The 26419-nt window shown below is 33.3% G+C and overlaps 2 protein-coding genes and 1 long non-coding RNA gene across 3 annotated transcripts; 2 read left to right on the top strand and 1 right to left on the bottom strand.

Annotated features, from left to right (window-relative positions):
- Positions 1 to 6385: 6385 nt before the first annotated feature.
- Positions 6386 to 7332, top strand: LOC117906437 (putative laccase-1). The gene is made up of 3 exons (XM_034819459.1): positions 6386 to 6524; positions 6775 to 6925; positions 7188 to 7332. Exons 1-3 carry the CDS (start codon positions 6423 to 6425, stop codon positions 7196 to 7198), a joined length of 264 nt encoding a protein of 87 aa, XP_034675350.1. The 5' UTR covers positions 6386 to 6422; the 3' UTR covers positions 7199 to 7332.
- A 205-nt stretch (positions 7333 to 7537) lies between these two features.
- Positions 7538 to 9168, top strand: LOC117906435 (laccase-14-like). Its single transcript, XM_034819458.1, has 3 exons — positions 7538 to 7641; positions 7953 to 8903; positions 9037 to 9168. The coding sequence occupies exons 2-3, from the start codon at positions 8054 to 8056 to the stop codon at positions 9165 to 9167; spliced, it is 981 nt and encodes a 326-aa protein (XP_034675349.1). The 5' UTR covers positions 7538 to 7641; positions 7953 to 8053; the 3' UTR covers position 9168.
- A 14730-nt stretch (positions 9169 to 23898) lies between these two features.
- Positions 23899 to 25837, bottom strand: LOC117907540. Its single transcript, XR_004650015.1, has 4 exons — positions 25666 to 25837; positions 25272 to 25423; positions 24768 to 25012; positions 23899 to 24676 (listed from the first exon to the last, which is right to left on the bottom strand). It is a non-coding gene; the product is annotated as an uncharacterized LOC117907540 (long non-coding RNA).
- Between the last annotated feature and the right edge of the window lie 582 nt (positions 25838 to 26419).

Raw genomic sequence — 26419 nt, 5'->3', positions numbered from 1 at the left:
TGGAGATAACACATTAAGAAGAGCTCCAGATGCATTATCTACTCCCAACCAATTCTCAATAGACCTTAAGCACTCCAATATCAACCATGTTACGGAGGCAGGAATTAGAAATTGGCAATCAGATTTTGCTTCATTGAATTTTGTACCACAAACAGGGGTTTCCCTGGAAAGCTGTCCTACCTTTGAATGCCTTAGGCTTTCTTTATCATCCAAATATTGCTTTTGTGCGTTGAAAAGTATCCCAATATCAGTCTCTTCAGCTTTGGAACCAGGAAATGCACCTGCCACCAAGAGAGAGTGAATATTTGCCATAGAGTGGCCTAAAACAAAAGGATAATGCGTGTTCTCATTTTCTTCTTCTATGTGGAGACCTGTTTCTCTCTTTTGAGGGTTCATCCCTTGCACAAAAGCCAAGAGTTTCATCCAAATTCTAAGGACATCTCGCTGGTCATGGGTTATATATTCAGGTACAGCAACATGACTTATAACAAACCTAATATCTTCAACTACATGAAGAGTGGTTTCATACAATTTCCCCACTTGGTAACCTGTAATCGACCATCCTCTCCAGCACAAGAACAAAAAATGTCTCCTAAACATCCCATTAGCAGGACCAGCAGATTCATTTCCTTCACAAGACGTGGAGTTAGAATTGGCACTGTGAAAATCTGCATAGGAAATATAGATAGTAGTGGATAATTCTTGAAAACAGAATCACTGCACCCTTTTATGGCTTCATTTACAAGAATTGGGTAATGAATCAGAAATACTTTTGCAAATTCATATTTAAATACAGGTTCCCCCAGCAATTTCAGAAGCAGTTCATGGAGTTTCCTTGTGACTCTTTCACTTAAGAGCCTCTCCGCCCTCACCAGACTATCTAATAAACCATCTGATTTAAACCCCCTTTTCGAAATAAAACTGAGCAAACTTTCACTGTACTGACAGAACTCTGTAAGCATCTCAACCGCCACAAATGTTAGCTCATTTGCAACCTTCTTGAATTCCCCAATGCGATCACTCCCTTTATGGTATTCCTGACATACATTTTCCGCAAACACTAGTTTGTTTTTTTTCCAACAAACAAGTGGTGCATCAGAACAGGTCCTTCAGATTTAGCAAACTCCTCTGACAGGGGCTGTATCTGTTCTGCACCTTTATGCTTTGAACAAGAGAGAAGGAGAGCATTATAAACCATGTACTTATTTTTTAGGAAATTAATATAAAAGGTTAAATACAATTTTTTTATGAAAAATATATTTTCTTTTATATTTTATTTTAATTAAAAATAAAAGATTTTAACCAAACAAAAAGTTAAATCCACAATCAAATTAAAATCATAAGAAAAAAAATATAAAAGCACCATCAGTTATTATGATTTTGATGTGATAAATTTAAAATTTAAATTTAAAATATATATATATATATATATATATATATATATATATATATATAATAAAATAGTATTATAAAGATATTTTTACTTTTACATGTGATAGAATTTACAAAATAAATAAACTTTTTGTTTAGCATTAATATAAAAAATCTTATATCATAAACCTCTAAATAATAAAATAAGATATTTAAATTTAAACCTTAATTTATCAAATATATTATTATATTTAAAATCATCAAGTATATTATTTGTGAGATAATATTTTCATTTTTGTCCATTATACATATTTTTAATTTAATTTGTTATATCAACTATTTATTATATAATATTATTTTAAGTTTAATATGTCCCAAAAATAATTATAATCAATAAATGGAGAAATTAGAGACTGAAAAAAAATAAAATTAACGAAGTTTTATGAGAATATGAACATATTAAAGGGAATATCAATGGAAAAAAAGAAAATAACAATAAAAAAAATGTAATAGGTGACCATGGATGTGAGAAAAATAAGAAAAATAAATTATTCATGTCCTTGTTAATAGGTGGTATTAAAGTGGTGTGTACTTTGTAGTGCATGAATAGACAATATTTTTTCTCATCTTACATTAAAATTAAAAAGGTAAAAGGAAAGTGCTAAAAATCTCATATATTTTTTTGGGTGATATATGGTTACATGATTTCCCCTTTAAAATTTAGGAATTAAAAATTAAAAAATTAAAAATTAGAATTTATAGATTAAAAATTAGACTAAAAATAAAATTGAAAAAGTCAAAGTAAGGAATTTAAAACATAAATTAAATATTTTATTAAACAATGTATGCAAGTAAAAAAAAAAAAAATCCTTAACAAATTAGTATCTACAACAATTACTACTTTTATGGCATAATTTATGATTTTATTCTTAATGACAAATCACTTTTTAAAAATTAGTAATTAATAATTAAAAATAATAAATACACAGTGAGATTATTTTAAAATAAAATTATCAATTATTAATTAAGATGTGGTTGGATACTTTACAAAAAAACTTTTTATGTATATAATATATTACTATTATATAGTGTATTTTTTATTTTGTAAAATAGTAATATTGTAGTTATGCATATAGTACAATATATTATATCATATAATATTTAACTTACAATATATATTTATTAAAAATATATGATATCTTTATACACACAAATTATATTTGGAATTCTAGATCAATGGAATGTCTTTAGAGAAACTAGACTATTTATTTGATAAATTCCAATATTAACAATTTTTTAAAAAACCAAGCAATAATTAAAAATTATTCCTACTAGCTTAAACTAGGTAATTAAATATTAATATAAATTTACTTTTTGAGTGAACTAGCTTAGGGGTTGTAATTTGTGTTGGTGGGCCATATTTATGTTGTGTCAAACCTGACACGGATAATAATCTAGTTAAAAACATAAACCTAAAATAATCCATAATTATTAAACAAGTAACATGTCATGTAACTCATTTGTCCCATTTAATAATTAGGTCTTGTCATTTAATAATTAGGTTGAGTTAGGTTTTGTGTTAATTTATATCACTAATATGTTTATGACTCAACTGACCTATTTATTTAAAATGTGTCAAATATGGGTTAAATATTTTAAAGTTATAATTAAACTAATCAATACAATTATTAAATGAATTAATTGATGACAAATTTTGTTATGCATGTTCACCCAAAGACTTCCTAGTTATTAAATGAGTTATATAGGTCAACATGGATTTGACTCAAACTCAATTATACTCAACTCAAACCCATAAAAAGCATGTTAGATTCAAGTTTTGTTGACGAATTGTATCAAATTTTATCATCCTTAAACAAGTTTGATGTTGAATGATAACAAATTAGAGAACTATAATTTATTCATAACTAACATAAATTTAATTCTAGACTTCTGGATTAAAGTGAAAAATTCGAAATTGAGCTAAAATAAAAGTATGATTAATAGAAAACATTGGAATAATGCTGAAGTGTAATACTTGAACCAACATCAATAAAATAATGATCAAAATGAGATTAGAGTTCTACATCCTTTTCTTTTTTCCTTTTTCTTTCTGTTGTATTTCAAACAAAAATATCAAACACAAAAAAAAAAAAAAAAACTATAAATGTCAATCATATAATAATTTATAATATATTTCAATTATCTTTATAACTATATTTTTTATATAAAAAAGAAATTGTGAAAAAATGTATACAAGTATAAAAATTCCTTTACAAGTTTGTAGCTACAGTAGTTACTATTTTAAGGTATAATTTACGATTTTATTCTTAATAACTAATCACTTTTAGTAAATTAGTAATTAATAATTAAAATAATAAATGCATAATGAAATCGTTAAAAAATAAAAAATAAAATAATCAATTATTAATAAAGATATGGTTGAATACTTTACAAATGAAAAATAAAAAAATTATACATACATGTTTTATTTTGTAAATAGTAATATAGTAGTTAGGCATATAGTGTCATATATTATGTCATATAATATTTATCTTGCAATCATATATATATATATATATATATATATATATATATATATATATATATATATATATATATATAATACATATCTTTATAAAAAAAGTCATATTTGAAATTTTATGTAAATAAAATGTCTTTATGGATGGCAATTTATTTGATAAATTCCATTCTGAACAACTATTTAAAAACTAAGTAATAATTAAAAAAATTCTATTAGTTTAAACTATGTAATTAAAAGTTAGTATAAGTTTACTTCTTAAGTAGACAAGGTATGATTTTGAATGAGAACAAATTAGTGGATTATAACTTATTCATAACTAACTTAAATTCAATACTATTTTAGAGTTGTATAGATAACTTTTGCCTAATATAATAAAAATCATTTAGTATTATTTATATTTGGGTAACATCATATAATGATATTGAAATTTAAATAAATTTATATTATAGGATATAATCTTACATGTCTTGAATTACCTTTGGTGAGGATAGTGATATAATGTGACTCTAGCTAATGAGGGTGTTATTAGCCTTTGGTATACCATTGATTATAAATCATTCTGTCCATTGGTAAAAGGCACAAAGTGAGACTAGCCACCTAATGCAAGTTCCACTATTTGGGCACAATGTTATTATCAACGAGTTAGAGTAAAATGTTTGTTTATAATTTTTTTAATATAATTTAAGTATGTAAAGTATATTATTTAATTCTATCTTTAAATTGAAAGTGCATAATTTTTTGAAGAAAATGAATTTAATTATTGGATTAAATGAACTCCTACTAATTGATTTTTTTTTATAAAGATGCGATATCTTATAAGATTTAACTTTGCACTATTTGATCTTCCTTATTGAACTATTTTTCTTAATTGAGTTTTAAGTTCATTCTTATCTATTATTCCACTTTTTAAGTATAAGTGATATTAGTGAGGGGAAATCGGGATAAGAAGGGTTTCCTTTGAAAACAGCTTTACAATTAATTATTTAGGAGTTTTAAATTAAGAATGAATTTAGTATTGATTTCTAAAACTCTTTAAAGTGTTTGGGATGATATCCGAATTTATTATTTAAATATTTTTAATTAGCTTTGGGTTAGAAATTTCTAATTGTTTTTTTTATACTCTAATCATTGTTATGAATCAATTTGAGGAAGTTGTCAACTAATTACTTATTGGATTTGCTAGTTAAGGTCATTCATGTGCTGGACTCTTGGGTTTAACAAGTAAAATGACTATAGTGTCTTTGATCTTCGGGTGTCACAATTAATATATTTGAAAAACTATTTTCTAAAATATCTTTGAAAAATGGTTCATTGTTTTGAAATCATAATAGTAATTTTCATATTTAAAAAATAGAAACACAATTTTGAAAATAAGGCAAAAATAATCTTCACTTTCAAGAAATGTTTCTTGTTAAGGTAAAAATAGACATTCAAAATAATTTAATAAAATTTTGCAAAAATATGTATAATATGGAGAAAAAATTTATATTAAAGCTCCACAAATAGTAGGGAATTTATTCCAAAAGTTTAAAAGGAAATGTGAGAAAAAAAATGGTGTGAAAAAATAGGAGAAAAAAAAGTGAAATAAAAAAAAAATCCGCGTCTTAAATTTTACTCATCATTTTTTCTGTTTATAAATAATTTAAAATATATAAATCTTTGCCTAATTTATTTATAAAATGATTTTTCTTTGTATATGGTACAATAAACCAAACAAGGAAGTTTGAATTATTTCTTATTTTAGTTTTCCTTTTTTTTTTTTTTTTGGGTTTTTTAGATAATAGTTTTTGTAAGCATGTTGAATGATTTCATCGCTTACCTAATTTTAATATTCCAAAAAAGAAATGATTTGAATGTCTGGATTGACCCTCCAACCGGACAAGGAATTTTCGATCCGGTTCTTATATTCCTTTGAATAATTTGAATGATTGTTTCTTTCCTGTAATGGAATCCGGTTCTTCTCAAAGCAGCGCTGACTTTTCCCTTCCTACCAAATACAAAGAGAAAATCTTGACTAATCTTGATAAAGGTACTGTATATATGCGAGTCAAAGTTTTAAAAGTATTCTACATGTATTTGAAATTTATTCTAAAATAATGTGTTTGATTAATTTCTTGGTCAATTCTCAAAGTCAAACTTGTACGATACACAACCTGATTGAAGCTGAGCTGTAAGATATCATACACAACCTGCTTTTTGAAGTGGTCCTGCACATTGAAGTGGTCCTGGAAGAACATTCAAAACCAATACACATTCAAATTACTTCTCTTATATTGAAACGCGGCGAGGAATTGTTGTACCCCAGGAAAATCATCTTTCATGTCGAGACAAACCAGCTGTTCAGGTTTCACCAATTCTAGTTTTGGTTCTCTCCAGCCAGCCTCTATAAATACCTTTAAGAATTCATCTATTCATGTCAGAGAGAAGATAAGTCGTGCTTATTAGAAATAGTAAGAAAATTGATGGAGTTGTGTTTAGGACAAGAGAAGAGGCTTTTATTCCAAAGAAGATGTGGCTGATCATGAAGGTTTTCCTCTTGCAAATTTTAGCATTTCTACTTTTTGGTGGTGGCATCCATTGCCAAGCTTCAACTCGTCGGCTTACTTTTGTGGTAAATACTATATATGATTCTAGCCTTAATGCCAACTTCTGATCATAATATTTAGGGAGCAGTATGGCTCTCATTTTCCACCGTATGATCCTCATGGAGTCTTCGGGTACTCTGGTGTTGTTGAGTCGTTCATGCATGATATCAACTTCTAATTGGTTATACTCTTGCATGAATGGATCGATGCAAGTATTCATACATGTAATATTTCTTTTGGGATGAGGTTACATGGTTAACTTTTAATTGGTTCCAGGTGAAGGAAGCTTCATATACAAGGCTTTGTAGCACCAAGAACATCTTAACAGTAAATGGACAATTTCCGGGACCAACTATATATGCTAAGAAAGGAGAGACGATCATTGTTGACGTTTATAACAGGGGAAAAAAAATATCACCATTCACTGGTAGGTCCCATGCATGTCTCAAAGAAAGATAGTGGTTGGCAGCATGCCTGCATGGCATACATTCTTTTATTTCTAAGTGGGGGCTACAATGTATTGCTTTGCAAATAAAGTCAAATTTAAAATAATATTTTAGGGTTATTTGCATCAGTTCCATTGAAATACAGTTGATGCCTCTTGTTACTATGATAATATGCTACTACATGCCATCTTTTGTTAGTCCAAAAATTAGTACTACTTTTAACGTATAGTTATTGTTTTGCAGGCATGGGGTGAACATGCCTAGATATCCATGGACAGATGGTCCCGAGTATATCACACAATGCCCAATTCAACCAAGGTCAAAGTTTAGCCAAAAGATCATCCTTTCCTCCGAGGAAGGCACTCTATGGTGGCATGCTCACAGTGATTGGACCTGAGCCACCGTTCATGGAGCTATAATCGTTTATCCTAAGAATGGAACCAAGTATCCTTTTCCCAAACCTAATGTAGAAATTCCCATCATATTAGGTATAAGTGTAGTTACTTTTAAAGGTTAATTTACATATCATGAATTAACCAACAAAGTGAAATCTAAATTATTAGACTTGTTTAATGGTGGAAGAGTGATGTGAATGCGGTTCGATATGAAGGGCTTGCAACCGAAGCTGACCCCAATGCCTCTGATTCTTTATTGATAAATGGACAACCCGGTGATCTATATCCATGCTCAAAATCAGGTATATAGTTTAACTTCCCATTTTAAAATTGTACATTGATCTCATTTTCTTATATGTTAACCATATTACTTTTTCTTATTAACATCAACATATTTAAAACTTAATGCTAAGAAAGAGGAACATAGCTATGAGGATGGTAGAGCTATGATTTAACACATGAGAAAATGCTAGTCCAAATATAATTTTGAACTATGGAGCCAAATTTACACCCTTAATCAATCAATCACTTCATAATTGGTGGATCCTCATGGAAAGTTTTTCCTTTTCTTTATGCTAGTCGTAAGTATACAACTTTCCCTTTCTAATTGCAGGCACATTCAAGCTAACGGTGGATCATGGAAAGACCTATTTACTTCGCATAATCAATGCTGCCTTGCACGAGGCTCTCTTATTCTCCATTACCAAGCATAAAATGACAGTGGTTGGAACAGATGGTAGCTACACAAAACCATTGACACGAGATTATATCACAATATATCCTGGCCAAACCTATGATGTCTTACTAGAAGCTAACCAACACCCGGATCACTATTACATGGCATCTAAAACTTATTCCATTGCCCCGACAGCTCGTAATTTTTATGATAACACAACCACCACAACTATTGTACAGTACAGGGGATACTACACTCCATCTTCACCTCTCTCCTTGCCTCATTTGCCTGCATACAATGACACAAATGCATCGGTTCAGGTCATGGCCGGCCTCCGAAGCTTAGCAGATGTGGAACATCCTTGCAATGTCCCATTGAGCCCGAGCACTAAACTGATTTACACTGTTTCTATGAACTCATTCCTATGCCCCAATAATTCATGTGCAGGGCCCAATGGGATGCGGTTCTCCGCAAGTATAAACAACATAAGCTTCCAATTCCCTACAATTGACATACTGCAAGCTTACTATTATAACATCAGTGGTGTATATGGAGATAAATTTCTTAGCGTTCCACAACTGGTGTTCGATTTTACCACTGATATTCTTCCCTTAGAGTATCAGACGCCGAAAAACGGAACAGAAGTAAGGGTGCTCGAGTATAACTCCACAGTGGAGATTGTTTTTCAAGGGACAAACTTGATTGCAGGGACACACCACCCCATGCATCTCCATGGATACAGTTTCTATGTTGTTGGATGGGGATTTGGGAATCTCGATAAAAATAGGGACCCATTGTGCTACAATCTGGTGGATCCTCCCCTTCAGAGTACCATCTCTGTTCCTACGAAAGGTTGGGCTGCAATCAGATTCGAGGCATCCAACCCTGGTATGTTGCAAGCACTCATGTGAATTTTTTTTTAAAAAAACCCTTGAAACTGCCAACCTGCATACCAAGGAAATAATTTTTCTTAATATTGCAATAAGTTAGGTGTAATGTTGGTATATTTTCTCTGTTGCAGGAGTGTGGTTCATGCACTGCCATGTAGAACGCCATCTGACTTGGGGCATGGAAACTGCGTTCATAGTGAAAAATGGTAAACACCCAGAAGCTCAAATGCTGCCTCCGCCATCCGACATGCCACCATGTTGAAGCTGCGAAGACATGCCAAAGATTTCATTGATTGTTTTCATTATTCAAATTTCATTATTTATTTTTTGTTAAAAAAAATTGTAGAATATTGTAAAGTTGTAGAATACTATGTTTGGATTATTATATAATTTGTCAATTTCTTGGATTGTTAAAAGTCTACAAAGATAATGTTGTAGAATAATCTTTGAGATATGCAATGGTGGAGTTTGCCATGGAAGTCTTGATTTGACAACTTTTGCCCATTCCAATTTTATTCAACATGATAAAATATCATGTTGTATTAGAAAAGTTTGAAATTATCTTTCATTTGACATTTTTTACTTATCCATATTTTATTCCAATTCCATACAAGGTTAAGTATCATAGTAATAATTAAAAATTATAAATGATATATTTTAGATTAATTGGATTATTCAAATATTTTAAAATTAGACTATGATCTAAATGGATACTTGTGAAAAAGGTCATGAAATGGTTTATTTAATTTTTACTTTTACAACTCAAAATATTTTGCAAATAAGAAAAAAACTTTTTGAAGTCTTACACAATTGAGATAAAATCAGTTTTTTTTTTCTATTTATTTATTCCAAATTAAAATAAGCACTTTTTTTCTAAATTTAAAATAATTGATATATAATTTATATTTTTACCTCCTATTTTAGTAACAATATCATAAGACTACACTAACATAAAGGAAAAGGAAAAAAAATAAAAAATAAAATATCGTCCATTTCCATTGCATGGGGACAAATTGAGTCTAACCACACACCAGAGGAACTCCAAGTCTATTTTTTTAGTGATTTAATTACTTTTCAACCCTCATTTTTTTTTTTTTACATCAGAGTACATACTTTCCCGCTTCGTGAAATTTAAATAACTAGTAAAAACAAATCATTTTTTATTTTTGATTTTTTAAATGTAAGTTAAAAAAAGTTTTGGAAATTATTTTTAAGTGATTTTTTTTTCATTTTTAAAAGTGATTTTCAAATACATATATATATATATATATTATTTGGATTAGCTTTTAAGAGTTAAATAAAAGTTTTTGTACCTATTTAAATATATTTTTTAAAACTTATAACTTAAAAAAAGGTTTCATGTAGAGTCATAAAAATGTTATTTCTTATAAAAATTTTATAATTCTATTTTTGTTTATATAAGTTCTTTCATGTTTAATAAAACTTTTGCAATATCAATATTACCCCTTGAAAATTATTACTTTAATTTTGATTTCAATTTTCAGTAAAAGAAAAAAATATGAAGCCATCCCGAATTTGACCTTACCATCCACCTAATTAATTTTATAAAAAAGGTGTTACTTTTTAATATTTAGAAGAGCTTTTATTTATTTATTTTTAAATCACTTCCAAATGAAATTTATAAGAAATAAAGAAAAAGTTTGCTCCAATATTAGAAAGAAATACAAGTTTTAAAACATGGATTGAAGCGATTATAGAATTTTGTTACATGGAATTTTGGAAAATTTATTTGAAGAAGGTATTTTTTTTAAAAAAAAAAATGAATTTTGGAATTTTGGAAAATTTATTTGAAGATAGTATTTTAAAAATTGAAATTTTCGGATTTTTGAAAATTCATTTGAAGATGATATTTAAAAAAAAATATTTGAATTTTGGAAATTAATTGGAAATGGTATCTTAAAAAATTAAATTGAAATTTTTGGAATCTTGGAAACTTTGGAAAACTATTTGAGAATAGTATTTGAGAAAAATGGAATTTTAAAGAGTTATTTGAGAAATAAATAAATAAAATAGATAAATAAATAAATAAACTTTAACATTAAAAGAAGAAATAAGCAAAAAAGAATGTGGCTACTGCATGGTGCGCTGGGTGTGGCCGGATTGCCACCGCTGGCGAGGTTCACATCATAAAAAACCTACCTCGAACCTAGGGTGGTCCCGACAAAGGTGGCCGAAGGTGCGTTGCCTATGCCGTCCAAAAAGGGGAGTCGCCGCAACCGCCGGTGGGACAGCAGTAATGAAATTCGTCTTTCCCTGAGAAAGTTTCTGGAAAGAAGCAGTTACCAGCTTCATCAATCCAAGCAATAGGTTGTTGTAAACCTGTTTTCATATCTACCCGTACGATGTGCATGAAGTCTAGCATAAAGCAATTACCATTGAGTTCAACCTCAATATATGACTCCCTTACTTGGAAATCTTTCCTCACCAAGGTAACGATATTTTGAGGGAAATCATTCCAGTCACCATTTACATAAAACATTATGCGTTGTGGCAGCTAATTAGTTTTCACAAAATTTGAATAACCTTTAAGCAAAGATTTTTCAAAATTAGGCTCATAATTCATAGCTGAAGCAGCGGCAAAGTCCCTTGGTTAAGGAAAGTCACCAAAACTGATCAGCTCTGACCATTGCCATATATGAGTATCTAGGACCCAAAAGTCACCCAACCTTTTGCTACCAGAACGCCCACCAAAGACAAACATATGACAATCAATTGCAATGGCAATGTGAAATGCTCGTGGGCTGGGACCCACTTGCCTAACAGACCCATTCCCAGTGCTCTCTGGTTGGAACCACTACTTATTCTCAATATCATATACACAAAGGTCGTTGATAAATCTCGTCGACGAGGCCACCAAACACGACGATCTTAGATTTTTTGATATTTACAGCAGTGTGGTCGTTTTGAGGTTGAGGAAGAGTCCCAAGAAAAATCAAAGGGAGATGCTCGAACCCAATAATGCATTTTTGTTCCTACTCTCCTGCTCTCTCTCTCTCTCCCCTCCTTCTCTGTAATTTCTCTCTCCACTTTCTGCAGACTTTTTTTTTTCCAAACCTCTCTGAAAACCCTTCCTCTAGACTCCTGTAGTCTTTCTCTTTTTCTTCTTCTTTTAAGACTTCCCACAAGACTCCCTTTTCCTATAGCCCCTCTCCTTTGCTTTTCTCTCAATCCCTTGCTCAGTTTTCTTTCTTTTTCTGTTCCTTTTTCAAACCAGTTTTCTGCCTCCTTACTCTATTTTTCTCTTCTTCAAATCTGAATTCTCTCTCTTCTTGTTTTTCTCCTCATCAAATCTGAATCCTCTCCCTGAAAACCTCTCTCACTTCCTCCAAACTTCCTTGTCCTTTTGATTTTCTTTCTTCCCTTTTAAAATTCCCCACACTGCTCCATTTTCCATAACCCCTCTCGAAAAACCCCAGCCTTCCCCTTTTTCTTTGAAACTCCTTTTTCCCATTCATTGTTTCCATAGCTCCACTTTTCCATGCAGCCTCTTTGATTTCCTTTGGTGCAACCTCAGTTCTCTGGTTCAGTTCCCTCCCTACACTTCTTTACTTGACAACCTTCTTGTTGCATTTTTGAGATTTCTCAAACTCCCATACAATAAATAAATAAATAAATAAATAAGAGCTACAAATTAAAAACCTTATAATAATAAATAAATAAATAAATAAATCATGCCAATTTGGAAAAGAAAAATAGAAAATATCAATACAAGCATATATGAGAAAAAAATAAGAATTAATTCTTGCTATAATAATAATAATAATAATAATAATAATAATAATAATAATAATAATAATAAGATAATATCACTAATCACATGCAATTTTCTTAAAATAAATAAGTAGATGAATAAATAAACAAAATAAGAAAAATAAATAAATAAATATCAAATGCATATAATTAATAATCTAAATATTGAACTAAAACACAAGAAAATAAAAAATTCATCTTAAGCAATCAAAAATCAAAATCAAGCCAAATACTCACCTAATCTTAAAAATCAAGCAATCAAAAAATCAATCTAAGGGAATTAAAAGCCCAAAAAAGCATCTGAGTGACCTAGGTGAAAGGTGCCTAAATGACCTAAGTGGGAATTGCCAAGGTGAATTAGGTGGAAATTAAACTAAGGAGGTGTCTAAGTGATAAAAAATGTGCTAAGTGACCTAGAAGGTTTAGAAAAGTGCCGAAGTGATGTAGGGTGATTAGAAATGTGTCAAGTGACCTAGGAGTGTACCTAATGGGCCAAGTGCATCTAAATGGACCTAGGGTGTCAAAGTGGGCCTAAGGTGGTGCCTAATGGGTCACCAGGGAATTATTATAAAGTATCAAACAGACATGTAATAGGACATGTGCTAGTATGACAAAATGGAGGGTCTACAAGTCACGATGAGGTCAATGCATGTAACTCTAAATGTGGAGTGTAAATAAGATCATTGTGCATATGACACCCTAGACATCTCTTAATGAACTGGTAGCAATCTGTCTTCATGGTCAACCAAAAGTATCTAGTCCTCATGATCTTACGAGCCAGCATGTGTCCTCCTATGTGTCGTCCACATACTTCCACATGAACCTCTCTCATCACTTTATCGATAGAGGTACGGTCTAGGCATAACAGTAGCATGCCATTAGCTAATCGTCTATATAATATCTCATCACATATCACAAATCTAGTGGTCAACTGTCTCAAAGCTCTCCTATCCTTAGCTGTGGCAACCTTAGGGTATGTGTCAAATCTGAGAAATTGATAAATGTCATAATACTAAGGAAAGTCATCCCAAATCTCTGCATCATCAATCAAACAACAATATGCTGGCACAATCCTCGACTCTATCACCAATGGGCGAATAACAACATCAATAGGAATGTCAATCATAGAAGCTAGGGTAGCTAAGGCATCAACAAACTAGTTCTACGCTCTTGGCATATGGGTATATCTCAAATCCTTGAACATCCCGACCAATAGCTCTAAGTAAGCATGATAAGGCCTGAGCTTCATAGCCCTAGTCTTCTAGGTGCATTGAATTTGTCTCAATACCAAGTTAGAGTCCTTATATATCTTCATCTATCTAATACCTAACTCTAAAGTTGTCTCCAATCCTAATATGCAAGCCTTGTACTCGACTATATTGTTCGTGGTAGGATATCGATATAGGAATGCCAAAACAACACATCTCGGAATATGATCATCATAAGGGGATATAAAAAAAAATACTCCCATCCCCTATTCAGAAGGGTTGGCTACACCATTAAAGTACATACACCAACCTAGTAGTCTAGTCACAATAACAATCCCTTCATCAAGGAAATCATCATCAATAACTCCACTATCTGAAACTAGTAATGAGGCTAGGTGATCTGCAATAACACTCCCTCTGATAGACTTTTGAGTAACATAGTGAATATCAAACTCAATCATGAGTACTAGCCATCTCATCAATATACTAGGTAAAGCAGGCCTATCAAATAAATATCTCAAGCTATCCAATCGGGATATCAAGTGTGTTGAATACTATGTCATGTAATGTCTCAGTCTCATGATAGCCCATACCAATGCCAAGAAGAAGTGCTCCATCAAAATGTATCTCATCTCATACTCTAGCATCCTCTTACTCAAATAATATATGGCTCATTCTTTGACTAGATCATCGAGCTGAGTTAACATGCATACCAAAGCTATCTCTGAGACAGACAAATACAAAAGGAGAGGCCGACCTAGAGTAGGGAGTTCCAAAATTGGAGAGGACGACAAATACTCTCTAATCCTCTCAAAGGCATACTGACAATGATCATCCGGAATAGTAGGGTGGTTCTTCCTAAAGAGTCGGAAGATGGACTCACATATATTTGTCAATCTAGCTATGAATCTACTAATGCATTGTAGTTTGCCAAGAAATCCCCCCATCTCCTTTTCGGTCCTCGATGTAGGCGTCTTAAGAATGGCTTTAATCTTCTTCAGGTTTGCCTCTATGCCTCTCTCACTAACCATACATCCCAATAATTTCCTAGAAGTCACTCCAAAGGTGCATTTCTTGGGATTTAGTCTCAATCTGAATAGTCCAATCCTCTTAAAGAATCTCTCCGGGGCTACTAAATGATCTACTCTGTCCCATGATTTCACTATCATGTCATCTACATAAACCTCAACATCCTAGTGCATCATATCATGGAAAACAGTGGTTGCCATTCTCTGATATGTAGCCCCTACATTCTTCAACTCAAATGACATCACCCTATAACAGTACATGGCCCACTCAATGATGAAAACTGTCTTCTCCATGTCCTCTAGAGCCATCAAGATCTAGTTATACCCTGAAAACCCATCCATGAAGGATAACAATGAATGACCGACTATGCTATCGACCAACATATCAATGTGAGATAAGGGAAAGTCATTTTTAGGGTTGTCTTTGTTAAGATCTCTAAAGTCCACACAAACTCTAACTTTGTCGTCCTTCTTAGGAACAAGGATGACATTGGCTAACCACTCAGGATACTCTACTACTGCTATAAATCCAACATTGAACTGCTTCTGGATCTCATCTTTTACCTTCAAACTCCACTGAGAGTGTAATCACCTCAACTTTTGCTTAACTGGTCTAGGATGTGGCAAAAGTGGTAATCAGTATTGAACAATAGAAGGCATGTCCTTAGGACCATGCAAAGACATCTAAGTATGTCATAAGTAGCTACACAAGTCCATCTCTTTCATCTGTGGACAAATTCAATCCAATCTTCAATTCTCTGGCATGATATGGTGTGCCAAAATCAACAATCTTAGTGTCTCCTATGGTAGGTGAGACCCTCTAATATATGGGAATGGAATCGGGAGCTGAAGGAGAGCCCTCATTTGAATCATGTGGTATGGACTCATCATCTAGATCACATACATGGAACGTAAATGAGCAAGGTGCAAGTACAGTAACATCATCATGAGAAGCAGGCAAATACTAAAAAATGCTCATGTCCATATATGAAGGATCAGAAAATACATCATCAACATAGGAAAAAAAACCTAAAAATACGTCAAAAGAATAGAGTGAGTCCACAAAGTTGAACACTACCACCATCGGGCTAATAGTGCCCTCAAGTACATCATCTATAAAAGAAACATCTGCATCAAATAAATCTGAAATGGGTCCAGTTTGGACAATGTTGAAGATCTTGATGGTAAAGGCCTTCGATGTGGCAGTTGGAGTAGAAGAATCTAGCTGAATGGTATCAACTGTCTAGCTCAGACTCATCATAGCTATCTCATCTTGTTAGTCATCTAGTAAGTCAACTTCATCAGATATGTCTACATGCTAAAGTAATGGCTCCTGGCTACCTATCTCCTTAGGAAAACATAGTGACATCATGTTGGCACGATCTAGAGATGGAAGAGTAACCATTAATGAGGTGAAAGTACTAGGAGATCTATCTGTCAACTAAAGCTACTGGAAAAGTTCCTAATTTGTTGATCAGCATCAAATTTACCAATAATACCCTCCAATGTCAAAGTCATCTCAAAACTCTCACAAAATAATATGTCGTAGCCATCATGTATGATTGGAGTGGGTAATCAAATGGTATGTGAAGTAACCGGGCTCTAAGCCTCTATTTGTGTAGATATGCTATGTATTGATAGTTTGCCTCTATAAGTGTATATCCTAAGCCGAAGGGTGTATCATGACTCATAGTAGCTATAAACTCACTGATACCATGTTGTTGTCATCCCAATCCCAAACCAGGAACATAAAACATGTCTCTAATCATACTCAAGACACTGGTGCCACTATGGCAATCAAAAGGCAAAGGTACATGATCTTTGTGAGACTCCTCAATAGTCATAATATGAACCTCATCAAATGTGAAACCAATAAAAAATAAGTCATCCTCACTATGGTTGATTTCTAAAATTGGCTTAGAGAATGAAGAAGTATCGCCACTAGACTATATGGTAATGACTCTGTCCTCATGTATGAACTTCACCTTTTAATAAAAGGGAATATGGTATGGTGTCAGCTCGATGAATCTAGGGTTTGCCAAATAATAAGTTAAAGGATGTAGGTATCCTCAAAACCTGAAATACTGTGAAGAATACAATTGGACCAATATGTAGCTCAAGTGTCAGTGTGTTAAGGACCTTTGTCCATGTGCTATCATAAGCTCTGACAGACTGCGTAGATAGCTCAAAATCTAACAGGCCAAACCTAAGTGCCACAGTAGTAGCTAAAGGACACACATTTAGGGTGAAGCCATTGTCCAATAAGGCAGATGGAACTCGGTGTCTTGAGCAACCAATAGTGATGTATAAAGATAGGGTATGATCTAAGCCTCTAGGGGTAGATCATTAATAGAGAATACAATGCATGTAGCTCTATCAGCAATCAACATGTGAATCAAACTGTTTAGAGATATAACAAACTCAACTCCGATCTGACTTAGAGCCCTAATCAATGCATCTCTATGAGCAGTAGAAGAAGCTAGCAAACTCCAGATAGAGATGCAAGTCTGTGTACTCTGTAATTGCCTCATCATCTCATCATGCTCTCGTATCATGACATCTCTAGACCTTATGCCCTTAAATGGTCTAGTCTCTACTAATGGAGGTTGAATCACTCTCTCACCACAAGTGACTATATGGACATCTAGATCAATAATCTCATCAATATCCTCAGGCATCAAAACAAAGAGAACCAGAGCATCGTGGCCAGCAACTAAGTCATGAACTGGGATCAACTGGAATGAAGGTCTATCTGGGATCAAACTAAAAGGTATGATAGACGATGTACCCAAAGTGACCCCATCAACCTCTGATCTCACATTTAATGCTATAGGCTCTGGTGCATGATCCTCCTAACTCATCATGTGAATAAATTCATCTTGATCAAGATCAATAAAGTTGACACCTCCGATCGGTGATGGTACTGCATGAGTGGAATGAGTCGGTAGTGGGTTTGTGGTGACACTTGGCATCCTCAATTTCACTGAACCTTAATCTATCAAATCCTATATGGCATGTGTCAAAGTTGTGCACCTATTTGTGTCATGCCTTAGACTTTGATGGTGTAGGCAATGAAGATCCAATCTATAGTTCGAGGGAATCGGCTAAGGTATTGGGTGTGGAGCTAGTGTTCTTAATAATCCAACATCAACAAGCTTCTTGAAGGCTTGACTCAATGGCATCCCCAATTGGGAAAACTACCTCTATGGTCTAAGAGCAAAAGTAATCGGAGTTTGAGATGCTCGAGGCTTGGAATATGAAACAGGTGGCCTATCAATAGCTCGAGCAACATAATAAGGCTAAGAGAGAACACAATATAGATAAGTTTGATCATAAGCTTGTGGAGGAATCGACAACCTATACAGGTATTGAGGGTATGGAGTGTAAGGAGAACGAGACTTGAAAGTCTATGGAAATGATTGTTGATATCTACGCGGCCTCGGTCTAAAGGTAGATATAACATCCACATCTGAATGCTGACCTCCTGATGACTTCTTTCCCTTAGGATTAGTAGGGCAAGACTTTGGCCATCTTGTGAAATACTCTCCTCAACATCATAAAGAGCCTAAACTAAAGATCCAAAATCTGCATGTGTAGACCCCATCAAATGCTTAGCAAACCTAGGCTGTAAGCTCCTCATAATCATACAAATATGATATCTCTCTAAAGAATGATCAACAATCAATGCTACTTTCTCCCTTCAACGAGAGATAAACGAAGTCACTGACTTGTCTGGCCTCTACCTCAGAGCCTCCAACTCTCTCCTAGAGATATCAACAATAATGTTAAAGGCAAACTATCTCAAGAACTCTTGAGCCAAGTCGTCCCAAGTCCTACGGCGTGAAGCATCTAATGAAGCAAACCACCTCTGGGCAACACCACTCAAAGACATAGGGAAGAGCATAATCATTTGGCTTTCATCCAACTCGTGAGCCCTCATGATAGTACTGTAAAGTCCCAAATGAATATGAGGACAATCTATGCCCATAGATCTCTCAATATCTGGCATCCTGAACTTGGCCGATAAGTTGGCCACTAAAGATCCATCACAGTCATCCCACGTAATCCCTTCATCTGAAGCTCTCATCTATCTCAGCCTCTGCTCAAGCCTATCCATGCGATCATGGGTATCATCTGAAGTAGGGGTAGGCATGGTGATAGGAGGTGGAGCAACCTCGGTCTGACTATTAAGAATAAATGGTGCAAGCAATGGGTCTAACTGACTAATAGAGGGAGGTGGTGGTGGCACTAGGTCAAACTGAGGATCCTCCTAAATAGGTGTCTATTGAATATGCTGCCTATCCATCCTCTGTTTGAGGCTCGTAATAGCCTCTTGGATAGAAACCATAACCGAGGCAAACTGATCAATTATAACTAGTCGTGAGTCCATATCTCTCTGATCTCTTATGCGAACAAGTCTACCATTGACTCTAACCCACGTTAATGGACCCAAACTGGGAGGGATGACTACTCCTACAAGGTATAAAAAGATTGGATAAGGCATGATACAAAAGGAATACATATATTGCACTAAGGAACCATAACCGAGCATGACATATCCAAGTATATTATTGTAACTCAAATTACAAGTCTCTGATTACTCCTAAAAATAAGCTAAGTGGAGGAAGTATTGGATCTCTAATGTGATTCCAGTGACTTCTGAAGGCCTGCAGATGGGCCCACATGTAGGATTTAGAATTCTTAATAAAAAGGTCTAAGTTTAACCTATAAGGACAAGGTGACCCTAAAAAAAATTAAGAAGGTGAGGTAAGGCGATCCTTATCAAAGGCGATCGTACCCTCCGACGATACGCAACCCTTTGCACACCTTCTAAGAGACGAGGTGCTTCCATGCAAGATGGTCATAACCTCCACACATGCATTTCCTCACATCCTAGAGAGTTTTCTATAGGTAAAGCTTTTATATTTCTCAACATTTAAGGTTAATCTAAGTGTACATTTAGAATAATGTGTGCATTAAAAAAACCTATGTGACTAAAATAGTAAAGGGAACAAATTGGCCACATGAGTATCCATTCAATCCAATTTTATGCTATACAGGTCTTCAATGATCGAACTCCTATCAACATTAACATGCACATCTCCATAACGCTCCCAAATATCAATATAACCGGTTACTAGACCCTACTCCTAGTCTCTAGCTTGGTCGAAAGCAGACTTGAATTAACAAGTCTCGTATATAATACAAGATCAAGGGAAACAAAATCGACCAAAATTAGAGAATCGGAGTTAAGGGGATACAAGTGTGTCCCACACGAACATACAACAAGCAATCACACAATATAAGAGTAGTCATGCAACAATCAATCATGCAATACAAGTATAAATCATCCATCAGTATATTCAAATTAAACAAAGACATGATAATCTAACAACACATACAATTAGATCAATCATCATGCTAAGGTATAATAGGCATGTGATAAGAATACAATCAATCATGTTAAGGAAAAAATAATAGACAAGAGAAGCAATCATAAATAAACAACATCATCTAACATGCATCTATCATATATATTTATAGCATAAAAAAATCTTCAATGTGTCATTAATCACACAATCATACAAAGGCACAAAGAAGGGGTATCCATAAATTGACCAATTAAACCTCACATTTACTTTAACTTAAGTTTAAGCTTTGACCCTCTAAGATCCCCTATGGAGTCTCCACTTTGTGATCCCGTATTTTCATATGTGTTCTCACTCGATGACAAGACTCGCTTTTTGTTTTGAAAAATCAAAAAGGGGATTCTACAAAATAAATCTAAAACAAATATCTAGAAATTAATTTTTTTCATGAAAATTTTCAGAGAATATCTTTTATATGTCTAGTTTATCATCCAAGTGATCAAATTAATCAACTAGCTCTCATTTAATAATGATATTAGTAGGTTCAGAACAAGGCGTTTTGTTAAAGTATTCAACAATTGATTTTTTTTTTACTTAACTTGTATATATATATATACTAGCCTCACATGTCTATTTTGAATGAAAAATAATCACAACGCAATATTACAATCATGATATATTTAAAAATAAGTAAACTTCTTTCAGCTCTAGGAGAGCATAGGTTTAGTAGGTTCAAGAAGAAAAAATTATATCTCCCTTTTTAGTAATTATTTCTTAATATTTTATGTGTCAAAAATTAAATTTAGGAGGTTTAGATTAAGAAAAAAATATTCAATGAATTTAAAGAAATCATTTAGTAATTTAATGTTGAAAAATAAGACTAAGTGTCAAAAACAAAATGAAAGTTGAACCTTCTAAAAGATTGATTTATATCTTCTAATTAGGAAATTATTTTTGACTAAAATAAAATTCTTAAATTAAGTTCAAAGAGTTTATAATATCATGGAATAATTATAAAATTTTTAAGGAGTCTCTAAATGGTCAAATTATAATTTACAAGTTCAAATATGCAGTGGGTTTTCAATAGTGTCAATAGAAAACTTTATTTTTGAAAATTTTTTGTATGTAGGGATTTATTAAATCCCATTTTAATCTACATGAATTAGTTCATAAATAATCCATTAGTTGGAAATATGAATTTTAATTCACGTGTATTTAAAACCAAAGTTCATTTTTAAAACCTTTCAAAGTTGCATACCGAATCAAAATGGGCAACATTATTCTTTTTAGAATTTGAAATTTCATACTTAAAAGATACTAAGATAGGTTTTAAATATAAAAACAATTCATTATAAAAGATATTAAGATTAATTTTGTTATGAATGAGGTATAAAAACAATTCATATATATTTTTAAATTTGGATTACCAAAAAAATTGTAAGTGTATATGTGTGGATTATTTAAGAAAATTAAGATAAATCAAATTTCCATGAATCAAAATCAAGAGAGTTTATTCAAAGTCAATTGTCATGTGATTATCCAATGGCTTATTTAGATGAAAAGATATTTTGAAGAAAAAAGGAAAAGAAAAAAATAACTAAATCTCAATCATAATTCATCAAGTAATCCACATTTAATCATTTAGTTTCCTAAATATCAAATTCTAACAACACTCATGCATGGCCCAAATTGTCCATACCCAACCTAAACTAACATGTATTAAAAAAAAAATCATGAAGTGAGAAGAAATGAATAAATTAAAAATATTGGCAATAAAGATTAGAATTAAGGAATCGAATATTTTACTTAGAACTAAAATGACAACACTAAACATATAGAAAAAAAAGTATAGTACATATTAACAAGGCATCAACCAATTCTGCATTATTCAATACAACTGCCATTATTCCATCATTGCATTTATCCTTCTTTATTTTTAATTCACATAGCTTTCTGAATTCTTTGAATCGGTTTATGTGATGATTTTCTACAGAAAGCAGATCTTTGAACTCTCCTCCAAGAAAACGCCCAGAAAAAGAGACTCTCTATGTCAGTTCTCCTCCCCTCTCTCAACCTCCGAAGTCTCTAAAACGGCCACCGTTATTCTTTCTGGTGTGATGACCATCCTCCCGCAACAGAAAAAGATTCTTCTCCTGGAGACTTCCCTTCAAAAAATCGCTTCACCGAATGCATGGCAGTTGGAAAACGTGACTGACGAGCTCCCTCGCGTGGCCTGTGGTGATGCTCTCTCACATGCAGGGGTTCCAGTTTTTAACCGGTTAGTTTCGAATCCAAGGTGCACATAGCAATCTGAATGGCATAAACCACTGCATTAATTCTGTAGAAACTTGGTCTCAGTCCATCAGTAGATACAGCTCGTGCCTGGTAGTATATTTCTGCCCAGAACAATGCCAAAAGAGCATAGGTCGTGAAGAAAGTAAGACTTGGCATATCAAGTAAGACATGTTGGATAATCTCTGGATGCAGGCGCTGCACATTTCTGCGGAACATAAAAAACTAGTGATCTTGGGCGGATTGATGGGTGAAGGAGTTGGGTCTTGGGCAGCTAAAACTGAGCTGCAACAGAGGAGAAGGGACGGCTGGTGGGGTGTCTTGGCATGGCTGATTGCAGGGGTTGAAGTATGGGTTTAGGTATGCTTTTAGGCAGCCAAATGGATGGATTACAGCATGTGAGAAAGAACGGCTGGTTATGGCTGGGTGAAAGTGATCTTGGTAAGGGAAAAGCAATAAAAGACGTCTGGATGGTGGCTGGTGGTGCAGCTAAGATGCTAGAATTATGGGTTTAATATTACGTGAAAGGCTTGTGAATATGTGGCTAGCATAGGCATGGGATTTTTGAATGGCAGTTGCTGTAGTTGGAATTGATGGAAAAAGGGGTTTTTTGGCACATTCAAAATTAAATAAATATTTAAAGAGATATCTTATTTTATGTTTCAAAATGTATATTTAATGACAATAGTAAAAACTTTAATTTAAATTATGGTTTATGAAACAAAAAGAGAAAGAATATTACTCATATATTGGCCTTTATAATTCGGAAAATAATGGTTAATAAAAAAATCGAATCATGTTAAGTTGTTTGTATTAAAATCTACTTTTAATTTGTCACCAAATTTTATTATATACATCTTTTTAGTTATTTTTATTATTCAAAGAAGTAATTTATTTTGCTTTATATTTTAAAATAAGGGTTCAATAATTTTGTTTTTAATTACGGTTAATGGTAAGTTAGAACAATCAGATTCGAAGGTTTATGTGATCACATCCAAATTTATATAATTTATCCTCCAAGAGCTTCTGAGAAAGAATCAAAGATTACAAGTTAATGAATTACAATGATTTATTTGGATGATAACCTATATGTGTCATGGGCAAAATGAGGGGTCTACAATAGGTGTCCCCTTAGCTCAAGGATCGGATGTAACAAATTTTCTTAAGGATATACCTAGGGTTCCAAAGTCCATTTCGAAGTAGCTAGAGATCAACCTCTAATCACTTCCCAAAGATCCCTAAAGGAATAAGAACCATGGGTAATAAGATAGGGGTCCCAATATCTCAAGGATTAGATGTACCAAATTTTTTTAAAGATGTACCAAATTTTGTGAATGATGTACCAAATTTTGTAAATGATGTACTAAATTTTGTAAATGATGTACCAAGGGTGCCAAAGTCCGTTCCAATGTGGGGAATGACCTCCAATCACTTTCTGATGGTCTCTAAAAGAAATAAATAGACCATGGGAAGGGAGATAGGTGTCTCGTTAGCCCAAGGATTACATGTTTCAAAATTTCTTAAGGATGTACTTAGGGTTCCAATGTTTATTCCAAGGTGGCGAATGACATCCAATCACTTCCCAAGGGTTCCTAAAGGAACAAACGGACCATGGGAAGGGTGATAGGGGTCCTAGTAGCCCGATGATTGGATGTACCAAATTTTCTTAAGGATGTACCTAGGGTTCCAAAGTCCATTATGAGATGAGGAACGACTTTGAAATCACTTCTAAATGGTCTTTAAATGATCAAATGGACCATAAGAAGCGATATGGGGTAGCCAGAGGATAAGATATACCAAATTTTCTTAAAGATGTACCTAGTGTTTAAAAGTCCATTTTGGGGTAGCTATATTCCTCTTTTTTAGCATTAAGCTTTAAATATGTTGATGTTAATAAGAAAAAGTAATATGGTCAACTAACAAGAAAATGAAATCGTGTACAATTTTAAAATGGGAAGTTAAACTTAATTTGTACCTGATTTTGAGCATGGCATAGATCACCAAGTTGTCCATTTATCAATAAAGAATTAGAGACATTGGGGTCAGCTCCAGTTGTAAGTGCTTCATCTCGAACCACATTAACATCACTCTTCCACCATTGTCCTGCATTTCAACAACTCCAGTAATTTTAGACTTTGATTTGTTGGTTAATTCATGATATGTAAATTAACCTTTAAAGTAACTACACTTATACCTAATATGATGGGAACTTCTGCATTAGGCTTGGGAAAAGGATACTTGGTTCCATTCTTGGGATAGATGATTATAGCTCCATGGACGGTGGCTCGGGTCCAATCACTGTGAGCATGCCACCATAGAGTGCCTTCCTCAAAGGAAAGGATGATCTTTTGGCTAAATTTTGACCCTGGTTGAATTGGGCATTATGTGATATACTCGGGACCATCTGTCCATGGATATCTAGGCATGCTCACCCCATGCCTGCAAAACAATAACTATACATTAAAACTAGTACTAAATTTTGGACTAACAAAAGATGGCATGCAACAACATATTGTCATAGTAACAAGAGGCATCAACTGTATTTCAATGGAATTGAAGCAAATAACCATAAAGTATTGTTTAAATTTGACTTTATTTGCAAAGCAATATATTGTAGCCCTCTTAGAAATAAAAGAATGTATGTCATGTAGGCATGCTACCGATTGCTATGGTTTTTTGAGATACACACAAGACCTACCAGTGAATGGTGATGTTTTCTTTTCCTTTGTTATAAACGTCGACAATGATCGTCTCTTCTTTCTTAGCATATATAGTTGGTCCTGGAAATTGTCCATTTACTGTTAAGATGTTCTTGGTGCTACAAAGCCTTGTATATGAAGCTTCCCTCACCTGCAACCAATTAAAAGTTAACCATGCAACCTCATCCCTAAAGACATATTAGATGCATGAATAGTTGCATCGATCCATTCTTGCAAGTGTATAACCAATTAGAAATTGATAGGCATGAATGACTCAATGACATAGGGTACCCGAGACCCCATGGGGGTCATACAGTGGAAAATGAGAGTAATACTCCCTAAATATTACGATCATAAGGTGGCGTTAAGGCTAGAATCATATATAGTACTTACCACAAAAGTAAGCCGGGTTGAAGCTTGGCAATAGATGCCACCACCAAAAAGTAGAAATGCTAAAATTTGCAAGAGGAAAACCTTCATGATCAGCCACATCTTCTTTGGAAGAAAAGCTTCTCTTGTCCTAAACACAACTCCTTCAATTTTCTTACTATTTCTAATAGCACGACTTTCGTGCTCTTTGACATGAATAGATAAATTCTTGAAGGTATTTATAGAGGATGGAGAGAACCAAAACTAGAATTGGTGAAAGCTGAACAGCAACTTTTATGGCTGCTGTCACCTTCTGTGGGCACCCAACAGCCGGTTTCTCCCGAACTTTTGCTGTATTTCTTTAATATATAATTCATAATATATTCAAGACGATTCTCATGGGGTTCAACAATTCCTCGCCACGTATCAATATAAGATAAAGTAATTTGAATGTGTATTAGTTTTGAATGTTCTTCCAGGACCACTTCAATGTGCAGGACCAGTTCAATGAGCAGGACCACTATAATTATGATATTTTGATCACTTACCAAAATAAACCAAATGCATGAAGAATGCTAACAATTGTGAAAATTAATTTCTTGCAACTCAGCTTCAATCAGGTTGCGTATCGTGGAATACAAGTTTGACTTTGAGAATTTAAAATATAAGTAGAATACTTTTAAAACTTTGACCTCGCGTACAGTACCCTCATCAAGATTGGGCCTGGAAGTGTTCTTGAGATTTCATGAATCCATGGTAGTCGTAAAAATCTTCATTA

Source organism: Vitis riparia, chromosome 18 (assembly GCF_004353265.1).
Source record: "Vitis riparia cultivar Riparia Gloire de Montpellier isolate 1030 chromosome 18, EGFV_Vit.rip_1.0, whole genome shotgun sequence".
In the NCBI taxonomy this organism is placed as follows: domain Eukaryota; kingdom Viridiplantae; phylum Streptophyta; class Magnoliopsida; order Vitales; family Vitaceae; genus Vitis; species Vitis riparia.
This window is presented reverse-complemented; position numbering and strand designations above follow the sequence as displayed.